The sequence below is a fragment of the Meleagris gallopavo genome, chromosome 14, assembly GCF_905368555.1.
Source record: "Meleagris gallopavo chromosome 14, MGAL_WU_HG_1.1, whole genome shotgun sequence".
Lineage (NCBI taxonomy): Eukaryota > Metazoa > Chordata > Aves > Galliformes > Phasianidae > Meleagris > Meleagris gallopavo.
The window spans coordinates 14,124,453-14,151,766 of NC_139417.1; the positions used below are offsets into that span (position 1 = coordinate 14,124,453).

A 27,314-nucleotide genomic window follows, 5' to 3' on the forward strand; every position below is an offset into this window, starting at 1 on the left:
TCCCTATAAGCTGTTTAATTATTGGCACTGTCTCAGGCATCATTGAATTTTTGGCCCTCAGTAACACTCTATGGGAGCTCAGTAAATTACCACAGGGAAACCATTCCTTTACTCCTTTGGAGTTCAGCATTATGGCTGCAGTCGAATTCCCAGAGGTCAGGAAATGAAAATATTAAAGACTCTAATAACATCACTAAATAAGTCATGTTTTACATGTATGTCATTCCAATGAAATATTTTTCCGGTTTAGTCATTTAGGGATGATTAAACCCCAGTGCAACTCATTCTGGTGTCAAGGGCTCATAGACAAAAAAGAAACTGAAGGATCACACACAGGAATCTTACACAGGATATAACATAACAGGGCAACCACTACTGCAATGCTTGAATTTCACATTGTCTGATTTTGTTGATTCTAACTAGACAAGTTTAATGGCACCGTAATTATATAAATTACCTGGAATATATAACACTGCATAAACACATGATAAATTAACTGTTGCAGAGGAAATGCCAAAGAATTATTACAAACTGAGTTTCTCTTTGGTTTTCTGCCTAAAAAAACAAAGACCATGCAACTGCAGCAAAACAAGATGAGCAAAACCAAAGCTTCTGCGAGAAGCCTTCTTTCTGTAGACCTCTGCTTAAATCTGGACAAGTATAGGATTTCCAAGAGTGCGACGACTGCGAACCAACAGGTATACATCTCTTCCAAAATTGTCACACAAAACAACTCAATTTTCTTGTCTTTTTAACAGAGACGGGGCAGAGGCAAACAAATCTGAACGGGAATTGCAGCCTTTTTGGAAAAGGTACAAGAAGCCCCTTGTATTTCACATTTCCCCAACAGCTGGGTGTGTAGTCCAGAGCCATATAGACATTCCTTCTCTTGACACTCATTCTCTTGAAGAAAAAGAAAAAAGGCCTGCAAACCACTGAAGGGGGAAGCGTAAAGTTGGTATACGTATATACATATATTAAAGAAAAGTCAAACCATAGGCTTTTGAATACAGCCAGAAGAATAAAGCATCTGACTTGAGTCTTCAAAGAAAAGGAAATTCAGAAATAACACCAACTGCTATTACTCATCCCAACTGTGCTCGGTTGTTACAATTCATGCAGGCCACCCAAAGTTAAGAGACCTCCAGAAAAATGTTCAACTCAAAGGGATATGTAAAAAAGAAGCCCAAGGCAGGTTATGTGGTTGAAATATAATGCATAGCATCCATCAAGAGTGTTGTATATGTCATTCCTGAACTGCAACGGTTACATTCATATGGTTATAATTTACAGATTAGCAGTGGTAAAATGAGAGTTTCCTCACACTTTGAGCTGAAATGCCAGGTATTTTTCCCAGAATTAACTTTGTCCTCCTTTTCCTTTTTGGGATCGATTGCAATTTTTTATGGCAATATTATACCTCTGGCAAACATTCAAGCTCTTAGCTCTCCCTTAGGTGATCATCTCACGCGCACCAAAAAAGCAGCAATCCATTTTGTCTGACCCATTCATATAACAGCATGTCAAATGTTTTGTGTGTGCAACCACAAAAAAATAAAGACAAATACAGAGGTGGCAAGGAAAATAGCTCAGGAACAGCTCTAGTCCAGCTCTCCACTCAGGGAAGCAAACAGAGATACTGCAAGAGAGCAAGGGACACCAAGAGAAGAGACTGTCCCACTGGAGGAAAACATGAAAAGCCTTTCTTCTTTCAATAGCAGCACTTTGGCTGTATTTAGGTGGTGTGCCATCTCCTGCGTCTGTCAAGAGCAGCAGTTGAGACAGGTGGAATTTCTGCAGCCCACTGCCTCCTGGTGATGCATGCTTTCCTGTGTGATCCCAAAGCACACCGTGGCAGCTCAGTGCATTGAAACATCACCAGCAAGTCAGTGCGGCCCAGAAACCCTAAAAGCACAAGGACATTTCCACGGGGCTCATGCTGCAGCACTCCGTGGGACCAAGCAACATGAAGGGGACACATACCCACGTTGCTGTGCAGTGAGCACAAGGAGAGGTGTAGCTGTGCTGAATCCCACTGCCTTGCAGATCAAGGCTGCAGCAAGGTGAGACGGTGACTCAGGAGCAGTATGTGAGCGCCATTAATTACAGCTCCCACATAATGTGGTCATGCCTGTACGGGTCCTTCCCAAGCCTTCCCTTGGTTGTGGCTGTGTGAGGGGAATGTCAGCAGGAAGGTGCTTGCGGCCACACAGGCTGGGAAATGCAAAACACAAATGCAGTCCTTTGATGGAAGCCTTCCTCCATCCTATGCTATCCCAGCTCAGGAACAGCATCTCTACAGAGCAAAACAGCTCAAATACACCCTTACCACAATGCTGGTTTAAACTCCACCAGGCAGAAAACCAAAAACAGCTTCCCACAGGGCTGAAGATGATCTTAACTCCATCACCTCTTTGGGACATCAAGACTGAACACTCCAAATTCACCTGCCCCATCCTCATCCTGCAAACTGGTACAAGCTGTTCCAACCCCAAGAGGTGGCTTCTCGCATTGCAAAACCCTGCCTATGCCAGGACAGCCTGCAGCATTATCGCCTTCAACTTTCGACCACACAAAGTCCCCATCTGCACAGAGCAGTTTCTCCTGTTAGTGCTGCTGCAGCTCTGCTCCCAGTGGTTTCTGCATACTGCTTAGGTTGAATGTGAAAAGCATTGCAAGCAAAATCGCTAAGCGCTGCTGGAACTTGCACTGATGTGTAACAAAATGGCTTAGAACCAATGTTTTCATAAAAGGTGCTTCTGCCTCACCCTTTTCCTCTTGGGAAAAAGAATGCATACTGGACCCAAGAACAGCTTTGAGCAGCAGCTCCCAACACAGAAAACAACAGAAAATCCTCCTGCTTCACAACATGACCAGAGCATGACATTCCCTGGGATGGGGGCAAAACCAGGCCTGCAAACAACTCAACCTCTTGTGCAAAAACTACACTGATCTCGCAAGCTATACAAATAATTTTTCAGAGTGGTTTTTGCATGGCTAACCAACAACTTTACAGTAAACCATGTAAGTTGATTAAATACCACTCTGCAGTGTGAGCAACATGGTGTCATGGATCATCCAGTGCTCAAACAGTGGAACTACTGATTTATTTAAAAGCAACAACCTGTTAAATACAACATCATGTCCTGACTGGCAATTGATATCATTAGAAAGTATATGTTGCACAAATTACAGAATTAATTATAAAGTCATGTCAGACCACTCAGTTGGAAAGCAATTATTTCACTTCACGACAGTGAATGAGAGACAGTATCCCACCTTCATCAGCATGCAAATTACAGTGGATTGCTTGGGACTAATCCAGCAATCTCCAACACTGGCAGATACCCAAAATTACCTCATAGACTTCTGAGGGGTGAGACGGATGAGTATCACCTGGAAGAATCTGGTTTGGCAACAAGGAAATCTCAGCAGGTAAAGATGGATGGCAATGAAAAACCACAGCCCTGGTGAACAAGATCTAGGTTACCTGCAGTCAAGGAAAATTCCAGATATAGCTAGCGTTGGCATCATTACGTTATGACAAAAAATCTTCACTAGGTATTTACAAGGCAAAAAATAATAAATAAAAAAATAAATCAGGCTCTCTTCCTCCCTGAAACATCTGCCACAGCTGAAGCCATTCAGAGCCACGCACATTGAACCACCTCTTGTTCCTCTGGGCACTTGCATCCTGCTTACCTGCAGCTTGGCAAACTGCACAGCAAACTGAAGGTGGCTCCCACAGAGTAGTACAGAGATTTCAGATATGGGTGTGCGTAAGATTTGTAAAAATAAATAAAATATACACACATTTGCATATGGTAGTGCTGACATGTCCTTATCAAGGCAAACAGCCTGGCCCGTTCGCTTCCCGAGGCCACGGGGGTGATGGGAGGTGTGGAGGCCGCCTGGCACACAGCTGTGTCCCAGGAGTTTTCCAAGTTAATTCCTGAGCTCCTGCCTCCGGATCTGCCCTGGCTTTGGTATGTGGCTACCATCACCCATTCAGAGAAGAATGATCTTGTGCTGATACAGCGGGATCGGTTTGCATCTCAAAGCACAGCAGGTTTAAATCTCCCTTCTCAAAACCCATAAAGATGAATAAACATTATGCAAATCCCCCTATTTAAAAGTGGGTGAGAGAGGACTGAAACCTCTGCTTGCTTTGCAATGGTTAACACCCCCCCAACACCACGCACACTCGCACAATTATGCTAGCAAAAACAAATAAATCAGACCGACTTCTCCAAGCCATAACAAAGCCCAGAAATTCGCAGACTCCGAGCGGTGTTGGAGGCATTATCATTTGTGCACAGTTGCAGGGAGCTCTATTTGATATAAACACCCACTTTGTTTCTGCTGCAAGTGCAGGGATGCGAGTGAACTGCACTATCTCACCCCAGCCTTGGGACACCATTCGCCTGTTTGTTCTGCTTTACACTGCCATCCAGCTTTCCCACTCCAGAGAAATGATTTAAATGATTTGCAATTCTTTTCATAGCTATTCACTTTTTTCTAATTCTTTTTCCTTATTGATACTGATTTTCACCAGGCCGTCTTTGCTTATGGCAATGGTATTTGTCTTTTTTTATGAAGTTCTAAATTTGGTGCTTTTCTTCAGTTTTAATCAACTTTCTGTATTAATTTCCTCTGCGATTCAGACAAAGTTTGTTTGTATCAGTTTCTTGTGCTATTCTCCCTCTAGTTGAATACGACTCAAACATACTCATTTCCTTATGATAGATTACTTGAATTAGATTCGAATCCTCTTTGAAGTATATGTCATCTCTGGATGGCTTCCGTCCTTTGTGGAGTTCCACTTCATGTGTTACCATACCAGGGTTTGGCTCCACACCAAGCCAGCTCTCTGTGAGAGCACACAGGAGCACATCGAGCATTTCCCTATCAGCAAAGTTTTGCAGAACATACTGGTTTATCAGGTTCCACAGTTGAAACTTTGGCTGCAGCCTAAGTGAGTTTAGACGGTTCGTAAAATACCGTGGGTAGGCCAGATAAATGAAAGTATTTAAATTCCGAGTGATACTTAGACATTATTTGTTTTCAGGAGTACCTACCATTATCTCTAATGAGGTTGTGCCACAAAAGAGGCTTTAAATGAGAACAGGTGAGGGACGAAGGAGGGCTGCGGTGGAGGTTTGGAGGAGGAGCTGCAAGGCTGCTGAGCAAGCAGAGCGATTGGGACCACTGCAAAGCAGAGGGTTGGAGGAGTATGATAATAAGGAAGGAGGTTACAGAGAGCTTCAGAAGTGGTGACATTCCAGATGCTGTGATAGGAGATTCTCAGCCATCACACAGAGCAGCTGCAGGACCATGTGTGATCTGTTTCGTCTTGAGCACAGCAGATGCACAAGTCTTGCACATATTCAAGGACAGCCCCTGGAAGGCAGATCCGTGTGGGATCTGTGACTAAAGCAATCTCTGGAGCAGGGAAACCCCTTCGGGCTGAAAGAAGCCCAAGGCCGGGCATGCTCAGGAATCAATAAAGCTGAAGTTTCACTGGAAACATCCAGGAGGTGCTCAGCAGCTTTTACAAGAGATCAAGACACTTCTTTGTGTCTTTCATTTGTTATTAATTTCCAAAGGCACTTTGAAGACATTTGAAATCCAGAAAGCTTTCTGGCCCAGATCTGATATTAGCAGCACTTCGCCAGCAAGTCCAAGGGTTTTTGTTCACAAGCTCCCTAGAAAGAAGACAGCAAGCCACAACCACCATTCCAGGGTGCTGCCTTTGTGAGGAGAGATAGAAATAGTGTGGGGAGAGGGACAATCCATGCATCGTCTGACATTCTGTGGTCGTGGTCCAACCAGCCAGACGATTCCCATGAGAAAAGTCTACAAAGAAACACTGGCTGGCCAATCCTAATTAAAAAAAAAAAATTCCCTAATATGTGGTTGCCACATTTAGCTTAACCAGTACAAGAGCACAACCAAAACTTGTAGGATTAAAACTGATGGTGTTAGCCCAGTTTGATACGTCTTAAATCTTTACTCAGAGGCTAGGTAGCCTAATACTTTCTGAATAACTTCACTCCAACAACCACGAATCTGAGATCTGAGTCTTCAGTCATTTTTAAATTCCCAACTGTCTGCAGTTCTTAAAACTCAAAATAAGCACTGCCTCTTGACTTGCTCATCTGCAGGAGACAGTAGCAGCTTTTGTTGATGAGTGATAAACTTAGTCAATACAAGGGTAAGGGAAGAATGGACCAAGCATATTGAGGGCCTTCAGCTAAAATGCAGAAGTAATTCTGGCTGATAAGCATTAATATGCAAAACTCAGCCACCTCCTGTTTAATTAAGTTCTATCAAAAGCGCTGTTATTTTGCGCACCTTGAAGAACTGGGTGTGCTTCTGAGGTACTTGAAGGGTCAGAGTACCACAAATCTTTAAATGCTTAAATTACATCTGTGGGTTCTAACTCCACTTCCACGGATTTTCCGCGGTGCTTTTTCCTCTGTTTTCATCTCTGCTTGATTTTTGAGCTGTTATCATATTGCTGTAACGAAAAGATTAACTTTCACATTAACCGCAAGTAAATACTTTCGACAGCTCAAAATCAGTGAATCTGAGGCACAAACCATTCTAGCTCAGCCAGCCTGGTAGATGGTAAAGTAATTCTGTCTCAGCAACAAAAGGTTTTAATCAGATACCTTCAACTTTTGTCCATCAGATTTATATTTGTCCAGAAATGCAAGACAGACTTTGTTACCCCCTCCCCCTCCTTGCAGAGCCAAAAAGCACAGAAAATCTGAAAATTAAAACCTGCTGCTTTATTCTTCAACATGGTACAAAATGTAGTAAAAGGACAAACGTCTTTTTGCCTTCCCCTCCTCATCAATTAAAAAAAAAAAAAAATCCAACAAAAAATAGGAATGTAGTTGCAACTCAGCCTATATCTCCGAAAGCCAAACAATTATGCCACAAAAGGGGTATTTTGTTCACTCAGAAAAAATCAGCTAATGAAAAACTATGTTGGTGGTTGAATCCGTTTCCTTTTGGAGGAGCTGGCTGTAATCTCAGTGGGACTTGTGGTTTCAGCTATTCATACTGCTCATAGCAGTTTCTGTTTTTTCTCAAAGCAATGTAACCCAGCAACGCAGAAAAAGCTGTGATTAACTTCTTCTGAGATACAAGATGTCACAGCAATGCAAGTTGCCTCTTCACTGCAGAGAATCATAAATCTCAATTGCTCTGTCTTTATTGCAGAGCCATCTCACAGCCCAGACAGAGTCTAAAGGGAAGTTTCGAGTCACTGGCATTTTCTCTCCTACCCCAGCACAAGCTGACTGTAACACTCAGACCGGAGCTCATCCTTCAAAGCTGCATTTCTTGGAGCTTAATCCATAGCTTCCTCACCAACCGCAAGAGCTTTAAAAATAACAAGCATTGTATTAGCGGACATAGCCAAATGAATAGCTATCAGTTGTCTACAAACAGAAAACCTGCCTTTTATTTGGATGCAAATGTGTCTGTGCAGTTGAACGAAACTGGAAGGGAATATCTGCACGTGGAAATCTTAAATAAGCTGTACACTCTTAAAAATAACGCACTAAAAGCTGGCGTCAACCCTAATAAATTCAAAAAGATCTAACAGAATAATAAGGTAAAAGAAAAAAAAACCTCTTTCCCCACTCTGATGATCCACATAGCACAAAGCTTGCAAATAAAAGTGAACTTTCTGAGGCTCAGGCAGAACACTGAAACCTGGTGCACAGGGAGATGATGAGATCCCACCACCCACCCAGCAACGCTGCAGACAACCCATCCAAGTGCTGAGGGCAGCCAGCATCTCCAGGCCAGGGCAGCTGAGCCAATTTTAACACTAACTCATGGCAGCACGACAAATGCTGGAGCTTCTGTGAGAGCAGCAACCGGCCACGTGCTGCAGTGGGACTGCAGCCCCACGTTCCTCCGTGGCCAAGCTCTGCACCCTGCTCTGGGACAAAGAGCAGCCAGGCATTCCACTAGCAAACATTCCAATGCAGTCACTTTTGTATGCTCTGAGAGGTTTATTTAAAAAAAAAAAAAAAAAAAAAAAGACAGGTTCTATTATCTGCTCTGTATAATAAAATTGGCTTTTTTTGGCTCTTCCATTAGTACCACATCCCCAAGCCAGAGATGAACTCTGAGCAACACAAAGAAGCCGCACTTCCAGATCAGGGCAGCTCTCTGACGACGCGTTTGACGTGGCGTCTTTTCACATCTCTTGGGTAATTTTTTCCCTCTTGCTGCAGTCCGAACTCAGGGTTTCCAAACTGCTGTCCAGCAGCAGATATTTATTGCTGCTCTGTCCTACAATGTCATTTCCCAAGCATCCAGGTGCCGCAGAAAGAAGAAAGATGCCATCAAGAGCTACGAACCATCTCGAGAAAAACTGGTGAAGGTTAAGCAGATGGGCACAAGATGAAAGCAAAGCAATCCGAAGAGTGAAAAGTGCAACTTCAGTATTTTGCAACGTTCAACACTTTTTTATTTTAAAAGAAAATAAAAAAAGAGAGAGAAGGCAAACTTCTCACAAAGTAACAATGAAGAAAAATTTCTCCCGGATTTTCTCCAGGATTAAAATGCGCTCCTTGCCTGGACACACACGGTGGGTCTGGTTCCCAACCAGGACTCGCAATATTGATGCCTGTAACTCTTCACATTTACCCTTTCCCTCTGCTTCCCTGCACAGCAACCAAGCCTGCTCCTGGTGAAACGATGCCAACTGAGCAAAAACAACAAACTCAAAGCATGCAGCTCCAAAGAGCCCTATGACATGTGGGAACGGTACGTCTTTCTCCATCTGTGCTGCCCTGTTTGGGAAGCAATCCTTCAGGAGCCAGTTAGCAGCTCCTAATGACTAGTTTTGTTTCTTACAGGCTTCCACAATGAAATAGAGGGCGGCTGAGGTTACCATGCTGTGGTAATAATCAAATATAAGGGGATTAGAATCATTAAAAGCTAATCAGGGTAGAATTATATATTTTTAATTAGCAGCTGCTGTGTGGTTAAAGCACTAGAATCCCCTAGCTGCTTGCTGGTAAATGCAACCAACCAAATGCTATTTGAAGTGCAAAAACATACTTTTACATGGAAAATATATTAAGGAAATTAAAAAAAATTGCTTTAAAAATAATAGACGTTGTAAAATCTCATTATAGATTGTTCTTCTTGCTTTCAGCATTGGAAAGATTCTTTTTTTAAGCCCATAAATTCTTGTTTTTAATCTTAGACTGAATGCAGGCCAAATATAAAAAGGGAATTGTTTACAATACATTGCGCTTATTGTTTCTTCAAACCACAAAGTAGTTACCCGTAAATCCTCCAGCATTTGGTATAAACATATAGTGTTTGTCTACTCATCTAAGTCTAGAAAAGGACATATTTCTGCAGAGCCTGAAGAGGTACTCACTGCATGAATAACAGAATGAATAAAACTTGTCATCTGGATTTTCTTGTAACAACACACTTTAATCCACGATTCCCAAGTACGGAAACAGATCTCTGTGGTTTCTATAACCACTCCTGTTCATACCGCTGTATTTTTCAATTATTCTTTAGTTGCATTTTAGTGGAGAAATATTCTACACTATCGCAGAGAGGCTCTGCCAGGCGCCGCTCCCCAAAGATTTTGCTTTGTTTAAATCTGAAGCCAACCCAACAGCCCGTCATCTGCAGCAAAGCTTTTTTTTGTTGCAGGGAGCTCTAAGGAGGCTGATCACAACAGGCAGATGCTTGCCATCAAGAGTTGCTCTCTTAGCACCTAAATCTGGCAAAAGCCTACTGAAAAACCCCAAAGAGCAAAGCAGCTGGTCTTGACTTCAAACAAGTCCTTCAAGTTGCTGGTGTTAGCCCAGCCTCCTCCCCAGCCCAACAGCACTGTTCTATTTTGGCCCAACACAGAACAGCAGCAGGACAAGCCCGTCATTCCCCTCAGCACTGTTAATTGGTTCTTTCCACTAATAAAAATGCCAATAAAAACAACATGCTGCTGGGAATCTCCTGCAGACCCTTCCCACTCACCTTTACCTAAATCAGAAGTAAAATTAACACAGAAGATTCACAAGGACCATTAACATACACCAAGACATAGATCAGCATGACACTGCTGAGGATCATTTTGACTACATCACATCCACCAAGGGCGGGCATCTCCCTAAGGCGAGGCAGCTGAACAGTCTGGTCTGGTTCCAGTACTACCTTGCACCAATGCTGGGCCTCATCCTGCCCAAGAAAAGGAACACTTCCCAGCCTCCCAGGCCTCTCTTAGGGAGACCACGTAAAGATTCTGCTACTGCAAAAGACAAATGTCCTTAGATTCAGCTATTTCTGATTGAAAAAAATGTTTCCTCTGAAACATCTGCAGCATAATGCAGTCAGCACAGTGTCTGCTAACAGAAACTGCCGTTTCGAAGAGTTTTCAAGTCCTGAACGATATCCTTTGCCAACCCTGGAGGCTTTGACTAACTGTCGGGAAAAGCCGACTCAGAAAACCCAAAAGCCGTGACCTGACTTCAGGACCAAATACTTCAGGACCTCTGCTGACTCAGACCAATACAGACAGCTCTGGAAAAAAACTCAGCCTCCTCCTTGGTAAATCATTGGGCCTCAGAGATGGGTGCTGTCAGCAAGCACGTCCTCATCAATACCACACAGAAGTAACACCCAAACTATTATCATAAATACGGCACTTTGAAGTCATCCATCCCTGCAGACACCCCCTGACAAGAAAAGGCGAGCAATGGAATCAAAGGCTTCCACACAGCCGTGACACGGAGCTGCACCCAGGCAGGCAAATAACGGGAAAAATTAATTGCCTGTAGCATGACATAGCTGCACAATCCTAGAGATATTGACTGCTTTGCAGCATCTTTCTTTCAACTCCACCCCATGCTGGGACTTTAATCTGCAGGGCTGTAATGGCACTATCAGCAGCGGTAGAGGCGAGACTAAAAATAAACATGGGACAAGAAAAATGCAAAGCTCCTCCTCCCCACGAGGTCTGGAGGGAATTTCCTGAGTCAGGCAGACTGCTCTCTTCCTTGTTTACTTGTTACTAAGTATGAATTTTCACAGCAACGTGTGTGGTTTTCCAAGTTAAAGCCAACAAGACTCTAATGTCCTAACACTAAGCATCGCTAACCCTGTCTGGAGGGACGGGATCCTTGCTGCTTCCCTTCCATGCTGCACACTGCACTTCAGGTCAAATATACAAGTTCTGGGGCAAACACAGTCCACTGGGCCATGGGATGAAGGACACCAGCTCCCTCAATAGCTGGAACGTGTCCAACACCTGAGATATCATGCTAGTCCCATTAAGGCGTATTTACCACCAAGTAAAGAAGGCATCACCCCACATTCAGAGGAGCTGGAAGGGCTGTCCTTCCATGAGGCATCACTCCAGAGGCATTCTGGGGAGGAAAACTCAACTTTTCTCCCTGTGACAGCAATGGAGCACGCAGCAGCCACCACAACAACCAACTTCAGATCTATATAAAAAATTGGCACAAAGATTTGTTTATGAAGAGCTAAAAATTAAGTTTGATTTTAAAATAGTGCAGCCACCAGTAACGGCTCAGAGGGTCACATTCTTCTCCCATCTCAGCCTCCTTCCCTTTGGGACCTCCTCTTTGCCCAGAAGCCTTCCCAAAATGGCCTGCAAACAGGGCAGAAACCCCCACCGAGATGGGAGGGGAGAAATCCCAGACTGAAGAGCTGAAGGAAAGGAGCAGGCTCATGCAAGGATGCTCAGCAGCTCATGGAGTGCTTGCTGTTTTCTCAGAAACAGTGCTGCAGCAGAGGCCATGCCTATTTGCAGCAACTTGATATATTAGATACTCAATTTCATGAATTTCATGAAAATTTTAGGAGATGACTGCAGATTCCTGCATGCTCTCAAATTCAGTAAGGCGCTTTTTCCATTTCATGACACGCAATTCTCCGTGTACCCTTGTTCACCTCCTCTAACCCCGAGTACACACAAGGAAACCCAAGACTCCAACTTTGCAAACCTCCAGCCTAAGCCAATATTTTGTAAAACTATGAGTTAAATGCAGGAATACTTCACTCCCACACCACAAAGCGTGGGCTTTAATTGGTTGGTACGGGATCTAGACAGTCAGAATCACAAACTGCCCGATTGCTGAACGTCTGCCCCTGTCTGCAATGAGGTGTGTCCAAGAGCTAACTCAGTATCCATGGAAAGAATCAGAGAAGCATCTAAGGAAAGTAAAGCATTAGCCCAAAGATAGCTAACTGGCACTACTGGCATCTTATGCTCCTTCCCCCCAAAAAAGATTCTGGTCATCCAGGGATCTAACCCTGACCACAGAGGGATGGATTTTTACCATGCAGTACACAGCATCCTTTGTTATATACCCCTTGATCTTGCATATAATTTAGAATCTGACTTATTAGAGCTACTAATTTTCCAAAGGCTTGGCACGTACGTAAAAATCTCGTGATCTAGAATTAGAAATTAGATTCTTTGAAAAAATACATCAGTCCCAAATGACAGAAACAGCCTCTATTGAGCAACTACCGCCAGTTTTGTGGCTTCCTTTATCTAACACAGTCTTCACAGTTATTCACACATATGTTCAACTTTACCTTACCGGAATTACAAAGCACACAGCAAGTCCTGTGATAACTCACGTGTGACTTCAGAACATTTGAAGAAAAGCTCTGAATCCCGTAAAACAGCTGTAGTAAACTTTAAAGCCACGGTATTTTCACAATTAGTAGGAATGCACTGCTAGGGTTAATGGAAGTTTTACAGTTTATTTCCTCCCTCAACTTAAAACCATCTTGCTCCTGAATGAAGAAACACACCAGGCAAACAAAAATGACAAAATTAAAAAAAAAAAAACCCACAATGAGAACTTAAGGTACACATCTTTTAAACGCAACAGCCGGCTGACCTAAATCAAAGCAGCACAGGAGAGAAAGACAAGGCAGTATCTTTGCACAGATGAGGAATTGCTACTCTCAGCCTCTTCTCTTTAACGATGCGCAGCCCTCCGTGGCAGCTCCTGCTGTGGCCAAGGCCAGGCATGGGACTGCAGCACTGGAGATGAAATTGGAAGATTTGAATTGGAATCAGAGAAGAATTGGAATATCTCAGCTAGCTCAGTTGCTGGCCACAGGCATATATTTTGTTTTTACCTGCATGACTTTGTTTTAAATTGGGCCTTGTCCCAGGGCTCCAAAATAAAGCAGATGCTCATAGCGCACGTAAAGAGTCAGAAGCATTGGACATGTTGGGACAAATCCCACCAAAAGTAAGAACGATGTGTCGTACCAATTAACACTGGCTTATGTGGCCTTAGAAAGACAGGCAGGAACATCTGCCTCAATTCTGCACAGAACGATGGCCTCAACCTGAATTCAGGCCCATATATGCTAAAAATCAGACCAAAACAAAACAAAAGTTGATGTGAGCAAAGCTTTTCCAGTTGTTTGGCATCTACGCCAGCCTGCTGAACTTATTTCACAGGCATTTACTTCTGCTTTCGGTGCATATTCATGTCCTAAATCATTAAAACAAATGCACTGAGCTCACCCCCCTCCCCATACAAGTAACAAGGCTTCATTAATGAAACCATAACTGCAGCGCCTTGCTGGGAAGAGACTGGAGTGCAGGGAAGGAAAATGGTTCCCAGAGTAAATAGGGCAGTGTTATTAAAGAAACGGGTTAATTATCAACCACAGGCATGAGACTGTGGGAACATAACAGCAACCTGGTCCAGCACAATTTGGACAAGCAGAAATTGACCTGAACGTGTTGCAAGAAGAGAGAAGTTGGTTTTGCAACAGGTATCTGCAGGGTATTTGGGATGCATTAATTTTATTAGCCAGCGATGCAACAGTCGGCAGGACAGGTTTAACAACCATTAAAAAAATATATTCTATGTCCGGTATCAGGATTCAGAAACAGATCAGACATTTCCTCACATAACATGAAGAGCCAAAGGCATAATTTGTATTAAAAAAAAAGAAAGAATGAAACACCATAAATAAGGAACATAAAACCTCCACGCTTCTGGGCACAAAGTGCCTCTGTGCAGCACACCGGGACAGTCTTTCAGGGACAGGTTTGTCTCACCAGTGGGTGCCAATTTCTGATGCTCTCTTCTAAAAGATGCTGTATTAGCTGCAATCTGTAACAGGAAACTCACTGAAAGGCAGTGATGCATCCTACAGCAAAGCAAGCCACAGCATTCCAGCAATCAGTTCACTTCCTGAACCAACTCAGCAGAAAAAAAAAACAAAGTCAAAATCCAGAAAACATAGCAAAAAATGTAGCAAAAAATTGTAACTACCAAAAATCACTTTATCATATCAGCTCAAACTTGTCAAAAATGATGGGTTCGTAGCAGATTTTAAAATATATATATTACAAAACTAGCGGGTATAAATAGAAGTACCAGGATATGACATGCCTTCAAGATGTAGAAAGCATCAGGATTGTCCTCAGATTGCCTCTTGACTGCTGCCAGCATCCCTCCTCAGCAATGGGCTTCCCCAGGCAGAGCAGTGGGTGACGGTGACCTGGTGCCATGCGGGGCACAGCACCTCTGGGCCAGGAGGGATGATGGGGTTGTGCCCTCGGTATCACAGCTGGATCCATCCAATGGACCTCGGTTCATCACGGTGGTGGTTGGCTGTGCACACAGAAAAATTCTTGAAGAGAAAACAGCCTTTTCAACTGAGCAGTTCTGACTTTTCCAGCAGTTACCGCCAGCTCTATGGCTTTGCATATGGCACCTGCCCACATATGCTCCTTCTGGTAAAGCATCAGCTGCACGGAAGTAATTGAAAACGTTTAAGCAAAAAATCTTTTGTCATTTTGCAAAGTGTTAACACCACTCAGAGCACTTCACTGTTCTAAAGGACAGCACAGCCACATGGCTGCAGACACAGCTTTTCCAGCCTGAATTATGAATTTATAACACTCAGAACAGCTCTTTGCAGTGTTCCTCCAACGCTTTTCCCCGTGATCCCCATTGACTTAAGCAGGGAGATAGTTGATTTTTCATGTCTAAGCTCAGGCACTGAAAAAAGTAAAATGAATCCTCAGCCAATGGGAAGTTGAGGAAAGCAAACCCGAGCAGCTGCGTGTGAAAATTACATGAAGGCAAAAAACCACTAAGTGTAAGCCTCGGGACAGAGAAACATTCAGTCAAGTGCACAAATGCCTTCCACGTGTTCTGATGGAAAGAAACTGAATTTTTTAAGACCAACATGGAAACTGCTTTAAGCAATTTGTCATTTTCAATAGAGCTTCTGCAGCAAAAGAGAGATGTAGACAAGTTAAACAAGTTCCTACTGGAGCAGCTGCATGCAATGCTTCAGCTCCTGCTTTCAGTCTTCTTAGAAAAGAAATATTTATAATTTTGCCATTCAGGAAGACTTTGAAACATCGCTGTCATTTGATTTTACTTGTTAGGAGGAAATGCAGAGTTGAGAGCAGAGGAAAGCACTGCAAACACCATCCTGTATTTTTTACGCTTCGATGCAGGCACCTTGGTGAGCAGGTGCCAACACATGAATATTTCCTATTCACCTAAAAATGAGGAATCTGGAAATATTCCCTGTAAGCATTACAACTTCAAACCTCACCTGAAGCTTTGAAGTACATGAAATACAATCAGAAGGAGAGCTCAGTTTTAGAGCATCCGGGTGCTCAGTTTGACCTTGGTTCTTATGGCAAAAAATCCTCCAAAGGCAATCCACTGCAACGTGCAACAATGCTGAGGTCTTTCCTGCACTGGGGATTTGGGAGAATCAGACATACAATGAACATTCCCCACTATTTGTGCTGCTTGTTCTGACTACTGGCATTCTGCAGTGGTCAGAAGTCTCTGCAAAGCCTCTGGGAGAGGAACAGGCTCAGCATAGCATGAAGGTGCCCAGGAAGATGTTTGACATCTCCTAAAAATCAGAGCAACAGGAGCAGAACAGCAAGTACACAAATGCCCACAGTGTGGCTGTTGCCTGTTACAGTGAATTGTGCCTCCATCTGCAATCAATACACCATTTGTCATTTAAGTACATAAGGTGGCTAAAAAAAGTCCCTAAATTTTTAAGGGAATGTTTTAAAGCCTCCTATGAGAGCACTCCACCAGACCTGAAGGGAGGAATGATCTGCAGACAGCAAAATGCTGGGCTTTTTTCAGAAAATAAGTGGTGTATTTCTGCATCCAGCATCTCTGGAAAAAGGCTCAAAGCAGAATGCAGATGTAACCTTCCCTGCCTAGACAACGCAGTGTGGAAAATACTTGTATTTGCAGTCAGGGCAAAATCCCACCCCATCAGGGCAGCTGCCACAACAGCAGATGTACCCAACGAAACCAGTGTGAAATGTGGTGAATTAACCAAACCCTAAGCTTTGAACATCAGTGAGCTTTCAGAGATCATGACAACTTTTATGCAAACAGCAGTTTGCACGCTGGTTCAGACAAGCCTCAGCACCAATTAGAGCACCTTTTACAGACAAATAGAAGAAGCCCTCTATGACGTACTTAGTGTGCTGGCACACACTTACATTTAAGCCCTCTCATTTTCACTGGGGCTTTTCTCCTATGTAACAGCTTCAGCAAATCCAAATTCACGTACTCACTGCTTACCACTCCATGATGTGACCAAGCTATCCTGTCCCAGCTCAGTACTACACAAAGGCTGCCTTGGCTCCTGGAAAACCTGATACATGTTCAACTCATAACTGGAAAACTGGGAGTAGAACACAGAACTAAATGGAAAAGCCACCTTGGATAGTCCCCAGGTCATCTCTTTGGCAGATAAAAATCTCAGCTTTGCAGTATTTGGCCAGCACACAATCTGGTATCACTTTGAGACTTCACAGCCCCTCTTGCCCATCTTTCCTGTCCCATATCCAGGCAGAGACAGCTCTGTGGGTGAATGCACTGCCAGCACAACAGCCTCCGACTCCACCAGGCTTGAAATAATTGCTGTAATTCATCCAGGCCTTCATTTCTTCTGCCACTCTCCCAAAACCAATCACCGCCAGTTAAAGTGTAATTTTCACCTGCCTTTGGAATGAGGGAGCTCAACTAACTGCATTGCCTTTTAAGGGCCAGAGAGCTGCCAGCAGGGTGGAACGAGACACTTTCCTCAGATAACCCTTGGAGCAATGCTCCAGTTTTCCTTCCCAAAATGACTCATGGGAAACAAGGAGGGTCATGGCAGCAGCCATCCCATAGCACCAGGTGAGGAGTCGAGGTCCTGCAACTGAGGGCTCACGAACACACATACCCCATGTTCCTGCCAGGACTTATTCAGGCATCACTAATTCACCCTCACCAAGGGAACAGCATGGAGCACAACATGAATGTTTTTACCACATTCAGATGCTGCTTGTACATCCCACGAGAAGGGAACGGGTATGGGAACTGTTTGGGGCCATTGCAATGGTGGTTTTACACTGTTCCTTTTCAGCTTTCAAATAGCTGTTCCACCGCAGTGTTTTGCCATTTACTGTGAATTTTACAGCATTGGCTGTTTGACAGCCTGAGCTGGTGGTGTCATAGGATAAGTTTCCACTAAAAAAAAAAAAAAAAAAATAGAGACAGGAAAGATCCCAGAACTTCTTACCGAAGCAGCATTTGACAATAAGAATGCTGCAGTGCAAAAAAGTAAAGATATCTATATAAACACACACAGGTCACATGTCCGAGGAGCCTCACCCAGGAATTCTAACTATTTTGATAGGTGATACACAATGTTTTCACAGGCTCCTCCTGTTTGGCTGGGTGCAGACAGAAAACTTTCCCCTACACATAACCCTTGGACCAGCACAGCCCTGCTGTCCTCAGAGCCCTGCCTGGGTTTTCCTGCTGTCCCTCCCGCAGCAGGCAGCTATGGGGCTGAGCAGCCTTGCTCCTTGCAAACACAGCCTCCAACCATGGCAAAGATTGATGCAGGCTGTGCTTCAAGTTCAGACCAAAAGACCTCCATGTGAATTTGGGTCAGTGATCGCTACTCTCAGCCAGTCCGTACTTCTTCATTTGGAAGTGGAGGGGAAAAAAAGAAAAGGGATTGGGAAGGGAATCCAGCTATGGTAAATGTAGGACAGTATTCTTCAGCACAGGTCTCCATTTGGAAGCAGTCTGGTTTAATAGCAGCAGGTTGCAGGGGACAGGAGGAACCCACAGAACAGACTATGCACAAGTTGACAAACCACTGCACACCTCTGCTATTTGCACATAAAACTAAGACACAGAAATTGCTGAGATATGGACAGAAGATAATTCAATTAAAAAGGAAATTAAAAGAAACAGCCAACCCCCCGATAAACAAGTTGCTTTGCTTTGAACATAATCCCTACAGACTCCCCCACTGCTCATCCAGCAGAGCCAGAGGATATGCTCAATGCAGTCACACTGCTGTCATTCCTTTCAACCACAGATAGTGCAAATTAAGATGATATTCTATGTTAGTCACTTCATTGTTTAAGGAAAAATGCATACCAGAGACAGAGAAGGACTCGACTCTTTGTTGTGCACGAAATCAGCCCCTCTTTTGCCCCAAGGATAAGAGAGAACAATACTGGAGCAGCACTGCAGGCTGCCAGAGCCCTGCAGCTCCAACACTGCACAGGGGATGCCCAGTGGGGGGGACAACCACGTCCCCAAACAGCCAGAGCACAGCTTTTCCCCGTGTCCGCCGGCCATCAGCCAGCCTAGGGCACGCCGTGCCACATGGCCCCAGCTGTCCCCATGCAGGCTGTCCTCCAGCAGCAGCCCGGGGCAGCACAAGCTATTTCAGGCACTGCATCCTCACGGGGATCCCACAGCAATGCTGCATCCCAGATTCTACATCGATGCAGGCATTTAGGGTGAGCAGAACAAAATGATTTTTGCCCAGACTGCCCCGGGAGAGAGGTCTGTAATCAGCTGGAAACACGCTTCTCCAGTCCTGCAGAAAGCTTTCATGCCTCTGCATTTAAGGGACACGCTGCTGCGTAGCAGATCCTCTCCTGATGCCCATCTCCTATTTAGAGGCAGGAGAGCTGAAGTACTGGTAACAAATCCAGAAGGGAGCAGGGAAATCTCTCCAGAGCCCAACACTTGGGCATCCCTCCCTGCTGAGTAGTCCTCTGCCTCTCTCCAGCCATGCCCAGCTTCCAGTGAACCACCACAGAACTGTTCCTCTGGCAGTCCAATCCCCACGAGATCCTCCTGCATCCCTACATCACTACCTGGGAGCAGCATGTACACCTTTGGAAATGGAGGACTCCATCTGTTCCTTACATACTCCTCACTATTTTTAGGAAAGATCCTCTCACAGTTACTCTGAAGCCCGGGTTCTTTTCTTACCTTTCCAGTTTAGCCTGTTTGAAGGCTGCTTACCCATCTTTTGCTTATGCATCACCCTCAAAATAAAGAAAAACAAATCAAGGCACCTGTGTCTGTCATCAGTTAGGGCTAATATCCGCTCTGTGTAGGATCCTCACCGCAGCAATAAGAGGAGCTGAACATGAAAGGCTTTTTTGAAAGCACACAATATCTGCACAGCTTTGTTTGTGTTGAAGGAGTGGTTGGATTTTAGGCAGCCTCTTTTTCAAAGGCTTTTTGTTAATAACTAAGTGAAAAACTCCAGAGCTGAGGTTTTCCCCTTCAAGAAAAAAAGCCACTGTGATTTAAGGATATGAAGAAAGAAAAGTCTGGTCTCTTCCCAACCTAATTGTAATGAGGCACTGATTTTCCAAAATTACAGATGTATAGTCCAAGACAATGGACTCTTTCGACAAGGATTAGCAAACCATGCAAAGCTGATGCCTTATTCAAATGCATTGCAACTGTGAGTGCATCTGCTCCCTTTGCAAGTCAGCCTTCCTTGTTTGTTTGCTTTGGGGGTTTTGTTGTTTCATTCACAAAGGCAGGAGGACACCTTGTGCTATTTACACACCGTGTATCAAGCAATGTTGTTTAGCCTCATGAGGACACTCAATGCAAACAGTAAAAACGTTTGTTTGTTTTCTTTTAAGTTATGATACAAATCTTCTGCAATAGAAAAACAGGAACTGTTCTCAGCCAAAAGCCAGCTCTGCAAAAATGTAACCAAAACATCAGGACCTGAAGAAAAAAAACTGCTTTGCTTCTGAACGGTACACTAAGAGCAATCAAAAATATACACATAGGTTTGAAGTATATTATTAACACAAAGCAGTTCAGCACAAACGATGCCAAAGGCAGAACCAGGAATTAGCAGAGAATGGTGCCATCATTCCAGCCTGTGGCAGCTCTGGAAACCGTTGGAAATGCCAGGGGACGAAGGATGGATGGAATGCCTGACCTTTGGAAAGTGAAGGGGGGAATCTGGACAAAAACATTCCAGCTCCCCTGAGCCACACCGCTCTGATACGGGCAGGAGGGATGGTGGCCCACCTGCCTGGTCCAGAAGGAAGAGACATAAAAAATATATATAAAATAATAATAATAATAAAAAATTCAAGCCTGCCAGCATATCAGCCTAGGGTAAAGGCAGCCAAGACGCTCTGGAATTAGGCAGCCTCTGCCACAGCCCTCCATCAGATCAGCAGAAAACAAACTGGCCAATAGCCCAGGCTGAGGTTTGTTTCCCAACACCGGCTCCCTGCAGAGCACCCCACACTTAATGCACGGCATGCATTTCACACGTGGCTCTCGAGATGGAGCAGAAAGCTTCAGTGTTCTTCAGGGGCTGCTCCTGCACTCCTGGCAGTGCTGCTGCTCAGCTGCTGCTGCTGTCCCACAGGCAGTGCCTCTAGTGATGTTCATCCGACTCAAGGAGGATGGTGCATCCTTGTGTCTTTGGTGCGGAAAGGTCACCATTACAACCCTGTATATGAGTTAGAAATATATTCTGCAGGAACATGGATCCAGAGGGCTGGGATTTTGCTGCTCCAGGAGCTGGTACCCAGAGCGGGAGGGAGTGCACACTGATCCCAGTGAGGATCTGGGCACCCAGCTAATTTACACTGAACTCTTCATACTGCTTCCATAAATACATGGCACTTGTGCATACAGAATCACTGCCCCGTGCTTTTCATCAAGAGTTGTAAGGTCACCTGCAGTCCTCAAAGATCAAAAACTTGCAGGCCTTGATTTATGAGCTCCAATCAAAGTGAGGGAACACGAAGGGGGAAAAAGAAGAGCTGAAAGAGCTACCAACCACTAAGGAATGTACATAACAATCTTGGTCTTTTTTTTTTTTTTTTTTTTTTTTAGAAAAAAAGAAACATCAATAGAGGTCCTAAGGCTGCTACCCTTGCCCACAGCTCAGACATTGCTAATTCAATAGGAAATGCCTTTGAGGCAGCAGCATCTCCTCAGCTTCCTTCAAACTGAGCAATACTGAAACAGAACAAACCAGGGACTTGATGGCCCAAATGATGGCTCTGCGCTGCCACAGGAACTGCACACAAGGTTGTCACAGCTCTGTGCAGCTGCTGCAGGTCAGTGTGTCCCCATGCATGCACCCACTGCGGGAGGACGGGGGACATTTCTTGGGCAGCAAAGAAATAGATACAGCAATGGTCAGAAGGTTCATGAAGGATCCTGAACCAGGACAAGATGACAATCCCAAGGACAGCAATACAACGAGCTACAGATGGTTTGATTTTCAAACCTGTTAAGAGGTTAAATTGAAATTTCTAACAAGACACACAGAAGTTGAACCTTAAATATCACAATGGCAGCTCAGTAATTCACTCGTGCAGAAGTTGTAACTGTCTTAAAAAATAAGCTGAAACAACACACAGATGGTGTTAACATCTTATTTTGCAACACTGCTGAAATACCGCTCATAATGAGACTTTAATTGTGATTTAATTGCACTGTGATCTGACCGTCCATAAAGAGGGAGCCTGGAGTCCCATCACAATGAGTGGAAAGATTAACCTCATTGTGAAAAACATAATCCCATTTCACACCATTAAAAGGATCGTATTAATTCTGACTCAGGGATGCGGCACTGAATCACCACCTAACGCAGGATGGCCGTGCTCTGCCATAGCAGCATCAGCTTCTGCACCCTGACAAGGAGATGGCCGTACAGTCAGCACAGCAATGGCCAGACGGCCATCCAGCAGCAGCATTCCAGCAAGCAGGCAGACATCTTCCTGACAATGAAGGCAGTACCACTTTAAAGAGAGAAGATTAATGGTTTGCAACAAAATATATGAGAAGCCATGCGAAAGAGAGAATCTGTCCTCTTTTATTTTACGTCTCGGTAGTGACTGGCCCTGCCTGATGCTTATCCCAGAGGGGCAGTGTTGAAAACAGACCTTACCAATCTAAAATGCACCAACATCTCCGCACTTGGCATGTCAGAGCTTTCACTCTGAATCCACTTCGGTCCTCAAAGCACTTCTCTCACAAACCATCTCTAGGAAGAAAAAGCCCAACCTCTGCTCACACCAGCTTTTTGGAAGAAGCTGTTTTTATTCACTTTGGTGGGTGTCACTGATCTCAACGCTTTGCTGCTATGGCAAATGCCAACCTGACACTGCAAGCGTTCACTCACCAAACTGAGCCTGAGGATTTACCTCAGGGCCAAGTTAATGTTTGAAAAGAAATGAACGGAGCCCATAGCACAGGGTAAACAGCCAGCAGTTCCACCTGGGGTCACGCCTGCTCCTACTCACCCTGAACGTGGCTGACATAAAGCCACAGCTCCTCCCAACTATGAGACCAGTCCAGCTCCAAAGCACTACTGAAATCATTAATCGCATCGACCTGATGGAAATACCTCACTGTTTCATGGCCTTTGGTTATGTAGGGGCTTAGGATCCTGAGAGAGACTTTTTGCAGGACCGAAGAGTTGAACGAAGGACTGAAAAAGCAATTTAAAAATAAGTATATGGGAACATGAGCTCCGGCAGATCTCCTGCCCCGGCACCTGGCACGGGCAGCAGCTGGTACAGAGCACCAACCAAAGTACAAAAACAAAAGGCCACAGCCCAAAACCCCTATAAATGCACCCTCCCTCTCAGGGGGAGGGGGAAAACCCATACATCTTGCCTTAAAGGAAAGCCATGGGACAGATATGAAGATACCACCTTCATTCTTCCCTCGTGAAGACAGCACGGTGAACGTCTGCTTCGTTGGGCCGCACCGCCATACCCCACACAGGGGGCCCAGTTTAGCATCCTGCCACTTAGTTCTGATTTCTCTAATCAAGCTATTCTGAAAACCATGAATTATATTCAAGGAAACTTCAGCTTTAGCAATACAGCCAAGAAATGGCTGTGTTACAGCAAAGCAAGTTTTACGCAAGAACGCGCTACCACCGCTCCTATAATCCCATCTATTCATTCTTTACTCTCAGACTAAGTAATAATAAAACAGCATTTATTAACTGCACAGAAGTTCATTGCCAGTTCCATCAGAATGAAGGCACAGATGTAAGATGAAAACAGTCATAAAAGCATAACGGAGCTTTCTTTCACACCTCTGACAGCCCTGAAAGACACACGGCAGCAGATTCTTCCTCTCTCTTCCCCAAAACAACCAACTATAGTGGTATTTTTTTCCCCTTAAACATAATACCAAAAAAGGACACAAAGTTTTTTTTTTTTTTTTCCTTTTTCTTCCCCATAAAAGTTCTCTAGCTCCTCACTCTCCTTCTCAGGGTAAGCAAAGGACCACGAAATCCCACACCAGCAATATGTAATACTGCTATTCCAATTAAGCAAATTCATAAACGTTCTCTATTTTTGTACTTTGTGGGAACCTACTCAAACTTACAGCTCACAAAAGAAAAAGAAAATATTGCATGTGGACCTGCAAGTCTATAAACCTCAGTTTAATGACAGAACACGTGCACAGCTTATTTGACCTTCGTTTCACATCCCAGTCCCTTATTGTCCACTAACTGCAAGGTCAGAACACCTATTTTCTCTGTTCGTGCTCACAGATGACTGACTCATTTATAGTAAATTTCCTGTTTTTCCAGCCTTGTAAATGTCATACGAAATAGACCAGGCAGTAAAACGTATACATTTCCAGGCTAAGATCACCCTAGCACTGCAGCACCAGTGGACCGGGCACCTGGCACTGGGAAAAGGAGGAGAATCAGAGTTCGATGCGTGCTCACATCCTCATCTTCACATTTTTCTTTGCTTTCTGCTCCAGTGCCACACGCTTCCTGTTGCATGACAGCTGCCATCTCCGCAATGAGCTTTTTAATCAGCAGAGAAGTAATGTATTTTAATTAAAACTCTCCTTTCCTACACATGGAATCCTGACCCACGAGGGAGCTCCCTGCACAGCACAAAGCAAAGCACAGATGCCAGGCTATCATTGAGAGGCAAATGGAGCTGTTTCCAAACCACAGAAAAGGAAAAAAAAAAAAATGAATGATAGACAAAACTATATATTTTTATTCTACATTTCATTCTAACAGAGCATTCAAAAAGTAGTCATCATCACCATCATAGCCAGGCTTGGCTCTCCCCTCTGGGTATGGATGATGCAAGGCTCAAGTGCCTGCCCCGACTTCAGGCTCAGCTTTGAACTCTTTTCTCCCCAGCTCCAGGTAATCGCAACCAGCACCCTATAAACCAGTTGTCTGCCTCCTGTTTCGACCATCCTGGAGCCGAGATGTGTTTACCATCAAATTCTGTCGTTTCTGGTATATTTCAAATACAAGTTTCTATTTAGACTAGTGAATGTTTCCAAAATAACCAAAAGTTTAATCACCAATCGCTTGCTGGGAAGGACTCACACACCTTCCTTCACCCACTGACCACACTGCAACACGGCAGGCTGTATTTTAACACCAACTACAACAACTGATACACCAAAACCTGCCCCATTTCCCCATACTTCAGCCTCCTGCCTGCCCCCCAGACCCGACTGCTCTGTTCCATAGCAGCAGGGAGAGCAAGCATTAAAGACATCTGGGTTTGGTGGAGTTTGGCACTGTTTGCTGGGATATCTCTACAGTTTCAAAGTTCATTAAGGTTAGAAAAGACCTCTAACATCATCCTGTCCAATCATCCACCAATATTACCCATTAAAGCATGTCTCTAAGTACCACATCTATCCTTAAACACCTCCAGTGACTTCACGGCTCCCCAGGCAGTCTGTTCCAAACGTTACTGTAACTACACATCGGGAACCTGTTCCAAATTACTGATGAATAGCTGTGCTTCTGTGCAGCTCCACCCACCGCACACCCCCAAACTTCTCGATGTGCCCGGACCACATCAAACTTTTTCCTAACAACTCTCCCTATGGAACCTGCCCTTCCTTCCTCCCTCCCTCACAGCTGTGTCATTGCAGGTGTCCATCTGTCGTCCCACCCGTCCCATAGCAGCAGCACGGGCAATTTCCTGGCACTGAATTCCAGTCCTGCCCTGGAAACTGCAAATTGGTTGCCAGGCTTGTGATGTTGACCTGTTGTATCACTGCTTTGTGTACACGGATACAAAGTGTTTTTTTCTAAAGGTCTCTTACTGTTCCTGTCTCAGCCCAGCCCAGCTTAGAGCTGTACCTGTGTGTGCCCCCACCTAAGGGACAACAGCCAGCCTTCACCCACCAACGAGCAGCCCTAAGGGATGGCTGGCAGCAATCCCCCTCCCCCAGCTGACAGTCCCACGCAGACAAGGAGCACACGCTCACTTTTGGCCAAGTCTCCATCCATCATCGCTGCAGGGAGCGATGCGGGGCTGCGGGAGGGGTGAACCCACCACCCTGTGCCCCAACACCAGGTGCCGGCCCCGGCCTCAGCGCGCGGGGAGGCCAATCTCACGCAATCGCTTAACGCAGGCTGGGAACGTGCGAGGAGGGCTCGGGACAACGTGCGAGGAGGGCTCGGGACAACGTGCGAGGAGGGCTCGGGACAACGTGCGAGGAGGGCTCGGGACAACGTGCGAGGAGGGCTCGGGACAACGTGTGAGGAGGGCTCGGGACAACGTGCGAGGAGGGCTCGGGACAACGTGCCCCAACGCAGGGATGCAGGCGTCCGGCCGCACGCTTGCACGTGGCAAAGGTGAGCACGCGGGTGTGCACAAGCGTGACACGGGCAGTAACCTCGCTGCTCGCACAGCCTGCGCTGCCCGAAGGGAAAACGTTCACCTCTCCCTTCCGCACCTTCCCCACTCGCGGACACCCCCCGGCCCCTCGCACCTTGTTTGACGGCTTTCACCACGATGGGCTCCTTGCAGCTCCGGATCACCTCCAGCACGTCGTAGCGCGGCAGCCCGGACACGCGCACCCCCTGCACCTCCAGCAGCAGCTCCCCCTCGCACAGCGCCTGCTCGCCGCCTCCCGCCGCCACCGCGCCCGCGTAGGGGAACTCGCCGTGCTCCGCGCCGCCCAGCAGGATGAAGCCCAGCTGCCCGCCGGGCCCGCGGCTCAGCGCGCACTGCCGCACCCGGCTGGCCCAGTGGTTCTTCTTCTGGACGACCCGCGACATGGCGCTGCGCGGCTCTCCGCGCCCGCGGCGGCGCGTTAAGCAGGTGCGCAGGGGCTCCGACCCGCCGCTTCATAGACCGCTCCGCGCCGCCCGCTCACAGCCATCACCGCCGGCGCCGCGCCCGCATGGCTCCGCGCCCGCGGAAGGACTTTAAAAAAAAAATAAAAATAAAAAATAAAAACTAAAAGAAAGAAAAAAAAAAAGTAAAAAATTTAAAAAGTGCTCAGTAAGCAAATCCGGCTCCTTCTCGCCCTCCCTGTCTCCACCGCCGCGGGGCCGCTTTGTTTCCCCTCCTTCCTCCTCCGCTCTCTCTCTCTCTCTCCGCGGGCGCGGACGCGGCGCCTTTAAGGCGCTACAAAGCCCCGCTTGTTTTGTTTCACTTCGCTCCGTCCCGCTCCGCCGCGCTCCGCACCTCCGGCGCAGGCGCCCTGGCACGGCCCGCCCCGGCCCCCGCCCGCCTCCCCGCCCCCGTGCCGGCCCCGCACCCCGGGTCGCGCCGCTCGGGGCGGGCGGAGGCGGAGCGCCCCGCGGGAAAGCCGCGCGCGCGGCGGTGCGGAGGGGGGGACGGGTGCCGCGCTTGGCTGCGGTCCGTGCGAGGCGCGCAGGTGCGGGGCGGGCGCCCACCTGTGCCTTCGGGTGGGCGCGGTGGGAAGACTCGCACGAGCTGTGAGCGCGGTAAGGAAGCGCTCTGCAGCGCTGGGAGAAGGCTGTGAGCGAGTCCTCGGTTCTCTGCTTGCCTGCTCCGGAGTGCCGGAATTTCTAATGTCAATAATGTTCTCGCGTTTTGTTTTTCCCATGCAGTTGTTTAGACGCGGGACAGACCTGCACTCATGTCTTGCTGGTGAGGAGGAATGGGTCATCCATGTGCTCTTCAAAGTTACCCA

At 45.9% G+C, this 27,314-nt stretch overlaps 1 protein-coding gene across 22 annotated transcripts in view; it reads right to left on the reverse strand.

Moving 5' to 3' along the window:
* MAGI1 (membrane associated guanylate kinase, WW and PDZ domain containing 1) overlaps positions 1-26,870 on the reverse strand; it is a 291,554-nt gene extending 264,684 nt beyond the window's left edge. For 8 of the 22 annotated variants that reach the window (XM_085236167.1, XM_019620193.3, XM_010718690.3 and 5 more), the window contains exon 1: positions 26,142-26,863. In XM_085236167.1, the coding sequence (XP_085092293.1) occupies positions 26,142-26,430 (289 nt within the window). In that variant the 5' untranslated portion in view covers positions 26,431-26,863. Of the gene's footprint in view, positions 1-26,141 lie in introns of all 22 variants that reach the window. The other 14 variants (XM_085236164.1, XM_085236185.1, XM_019620191.3 and 11 more) reach the window with 5 other exon arrangements.
* Between the last annotated feature and the right edge of the window lie 444 nt (positions 26,871-27,314).